We start from the raw sequence: 4,023 nt of genomic DNA, 5'->3' as shown, positions 1-4,023 counted from the left end.
TCATTTTAAGGGGACAATACTATTATCATAACTAGCAATTAACTTAATCGGTATTCCCCGAGCAACTCCCATGTTATTAGGAAAAACAAAATCAAGTATTCTATATTGTTTGCTCTCCATATTATACAGAAGCAATTTTGGTGGACCGTCGTCAAATCCCGGTGAATTTTCATAAAAATGGAGCGCAAGCGCTAGCTCACCTGTATGGATTGTACCCAAAGCTTTAACATACCCTTCTCCAATCGGCATCACGGCGGTAATAGTCTCCTTAACCCACACAAGGTTCTGGTAGTCCTTCAAAATCCATAACACTATCCTGTTCTGTCTCAACGAATTGTCAGCAAACACACCCACACATCCTTCCACCTCAACAACACTTGCATGGCAAGCAAACCTATAAAGGCCATGAATATCTGGATGAAACCCTTCAGGTAGTGGCACCACTCTGAAGGTCTCCTCTTTAACGTCAAATACCACTATCACTTTTTGTGTCTCATGGATCCAGTGTATGGCCCCATTCAGGCACACACATCCAGTACTTCTCCCATTTTGTATCTCATAGGCTTGATCTAGAGCATCAAAAGGAAGGTCGGCAGGGTCTACCTGCAATGGCCTCCATGAAGAATCCCTACCTAGGGTGAATACGTGGAACCGAATATCAATTCTGCTATTGGGACCAAATGACAAGATCTGGAGAACTTTATACTCGTTGGTCAGTGGACTGAAGCCGAACTTATATGTAGCGGATGCCAAGCGGTAATTTTCTATTATATATGGAAGTTCGATGGACTCTTGAGTGCTAGGGTTAAGTATGAAGACAGGGCCACGCCTAGAGGATGCACAAACCAAGCCATGGACACTCTGCACATGATTCGGATGACATTCAAAAGCTTCGCATCGACTCAGGTATGAAAGTTCGGCGACAGGTTCTGGATTTAGAATATACTCCACAAGATCAGGATAACGTTTGAGAAATTTGCTCCGAGTCGGGAGTGGAAGTTGGGCGATGGGTGTTGGAATCAGAATATTATTCTCTCCTTGTTGCTCCTCTATCTTTGAAGAGAACAAACGGGTATTCTTCTGGAAAAGGAAGTTAGTGTTGCTCTTGTTTCTGTCGTTGAAGTCGGTGACAAAGGAAGGGCTGCGGATGAGGGAGGACCAAGACTTGCACACGTACTTGCACCGCATCAGAGCCTCTGGTGGTAGCCGTGGGAGTATATGATTGAATATGATTTCAGTTGGGAGCTCCGTGTTTATATATACATATCTTGATTTTACCAATTTCCTTGGGCCACTTTCTCTGGCCATCGAAAGACCTGAATATTGTACCCTAGCTAAGAGGCAGAAAAGAAACCAAGAGATGCTATACTCTAGGGTTTGTTGGCTTGGCATTTATAGGAAAATAGAGAAACAAGCCAAAAGAAAAAAGGAACCCTAACCATATCTGAATTCGTATCATTTTATTGTTTTTCTGATAAGATAAATCCTGATTCACTAAAATCCTTATACAATTTGATTTCCAATAGTTCGATTTTTAATATTTGTGTAGGATTAAATTTGATTTTTGCTACATCCAAATCCAATGACATGTCATATTATTTTTTATTTTAGAAATAGACACATGCGTGACTTGTTGTATTAATTAATTGTAAATACGATTATTTTCCACCAATTAAGTTCCCGTTTGGCCTTTTGCTTATTCCTTACAACATTGTTAATCTTTCAGCTTTTATATATAATTATAGCTTCCACTCTCTTGTTCTCAGTGTTATTGCTGCTGTAGGGTTCAACAGCTGAAGGCTAGGGAGCACAAGGGAGGTGGTGTGTAATTGGTGGATAGACATTTGGATTGTTTAGGGATTTAGAAACGTTTGCGGAGGCAAACCCCATTAAGGATTCGGAGTCTTGCATTTAGTATTGGTGCATTTATATGTATTTAAAAGAATATTAACCACTTGATAAATCTAACAGATTTTAATCCGTCCAAATCAACTTAATTGTATACACTCCATCACCTTATAATTTTCACTTTCTTAAAGAACTTAATCCCTACTCCCGAGTCCCAAAAAAATGCATTCATATAATATATATTACTACAATAATACAAACCAAACACATGCAGCATGCTATATAATGAAATATTTTTACAATAAATTCAAGATCTTCACGAATATTTAATGTCAAGAATGATTACATGATTTTTCGTGGTTTTACCAAATTAGCTACCACCGGAATGAGCAGTCTATTTTTAGGTTACAGACTTTGGGCAAGGCCAAGGATTGAAAAAGTGCGTTGAATGTTTGAATAAAGCCATGGACGGGTATCAGTTTGATTATAGTTTGGAGACTTCAAAAAGGTTGTTGAGGCCAAGTTCGTAGTTTTTAAGTTGAAGGAGTCGATTAGGCCTAATGGGATTACGTACACGTGTTTGATTGAACGGTTTTGTGCTGTGGGTGATTTGCTTCCATCAAAATCGCTTATAAACACAAATGCAACCAACACTGCTTAGAACTCTTTCATCTATAGTGTGTGAAAAACGAGAAACACCCTAGATAGCTATATCTATTTTTCATTATAATGGATAGGAAGCATAACTAAGAATTGCATGTATTTACTAGCTAAGAGATGATAAACCCTAGATAGCTATAGGGTTGGCCATCATCCATCTCATTTTAAGGGGGCAATGCTATCATCATAACTAGTAATTAACTTAATCGGTATTCCCCGAGCAACTCCCATATTATTAGGAAAAATGAAATCAAGTATTCTATATTGTTTGCTCTCCATATCATAAAGAAGCAATTGAGGTGGACCGTCATCAAATTCCGGTGAATTTCCATGAAAATAGAGCGCGAGCGCTAGCTCACCTGTATGGATTGTACCCAAAGCTTCAACGTAGCCTGCTCCTCTTGGCATCGCGGTAATAATCTCCTTAACCCACACAAGGTTCTGGTAGTCCTTCAAAATCCATAACACTATCTCGTTGTGTCCCCACGACTTGTCAGCAAACACACCCACACATCCTCCCACCTCAACAACACCAATCCTATTGCGGCCATAATTATCGAGACCAAACTCTCGTGCATATTCTTCAGGTAGTGACACCAGTCTGAAGGTCTCCTCTCTAACGTCAAATACCACTATTATTTTCTGCGTTCCATGGATCCAATGTATGGCCCCATTCAGGCACACACATCCAAGACTTCTCCCATTCCTTATATATCAGAGGCGTGATCTATAGCATCAAAGTGGGCAGGGTCTACCTGCAGTGGCCTCCATGAAGAATCCCTACCTAGGGTGAATGTGTTGAACCGAATATCCCTATTGCTAAGTTGTTTGGGACGAAATGACAAGATCTGGAGAACCTTATACTCGTTAGTCTGTGGACTATAGCCGAAGTGATATGTAGAGTATGCGAAGCGGTAATTATCTATTACATAGGGAAGTTCGATGGACTCTTGAGTGCTAGGGTTAAGTATGAAAACAGGACCACACCTAGAGGATGCACAAACCAAACCATGGACACATTGCACACGATTAGGACGACATTCGAGAGCTTCGCATCGACTTAGGTATGAAAGTTCGGCAAGGTGTTGGATTTAGAATATACTGCACATGATCAGGATAACGTTCGAGAAATTTGCTCCGAATCGTGAGTGGAAGTTGGGCGATGGGTGTTGAAATTAGAATATTATTCTCTCCTTGTTGCGTCTCTATCTTTGAAGAGAACAAACGACTATTCTTCTGGAAAAGGAAGTTCGTGGTGCTCTTGTTTCTGTCGTTGCAGTGAAAATTGTTGAAGGCGGTGACAAAGGAAGGGCTGCGGAAGAGGGAAGACCAAGACTTGCATACGTACTTGCACCGCATCAGAGTCTTTGGTGGTAGCTGGGGGAGTATATCACAGAATAAGATTTCGGTTGGAAGCTCAGGGTTTATTGTTGGAGCAGGATTTCTTTCAAGAAGAAATAACTCCACAGGTTCTTGACTGAAGTCCTCACGCTTCTTTGGTTGGAAGAGAACTCC

The 4,023-nt window shown here is 40.6% G+C and overlaps 1 protein-coding gene across 1 annotated transcript; it reads right to left on the bottom strand.

Annotated features, from left to right (window-relative positions):
• On the bottom strand, nucleotides 1-1,308 carry LOC18793187 (F-box/kelch-repeat protein At3g06240). Its single transcript, XM_007226666.1, has one exon. It carries the CDS (start codon nucleotides 1,306-1,308, stop codon nucleotides 1-3), a length of 1,308 nt encoding a protein of 435 aa, XP_007226728.1.

Source organism: Prunus persica, chromosome G1 (genome assembly GCF_000346465.2).
Source record: "Prunus persica cultivar Lovell chromosome G1, Prunus_persica_NCBIv2, whole genome shotgun sequence".
Classification (NCBI taxonomy): Eukaryota; Viridiplantae; Streptophyta; class Magnoliopsida; order Rosales; family Rosaceae; genus Prunus; species Prunus persica.
This window is presented reverse-complemented; position numbering and strand designations above follow the sequence as displayed.

Bases quoted from the DNA above. Each gene is read 5' to 3' on its own strand.
- LOC18793187 (XM_007226666.1), bottom strand. From the start codon at position 1,308: ATGGCCAGAGAAAGTGGCCCAAGGAAATTGGTAAAATCAAGATATGTA.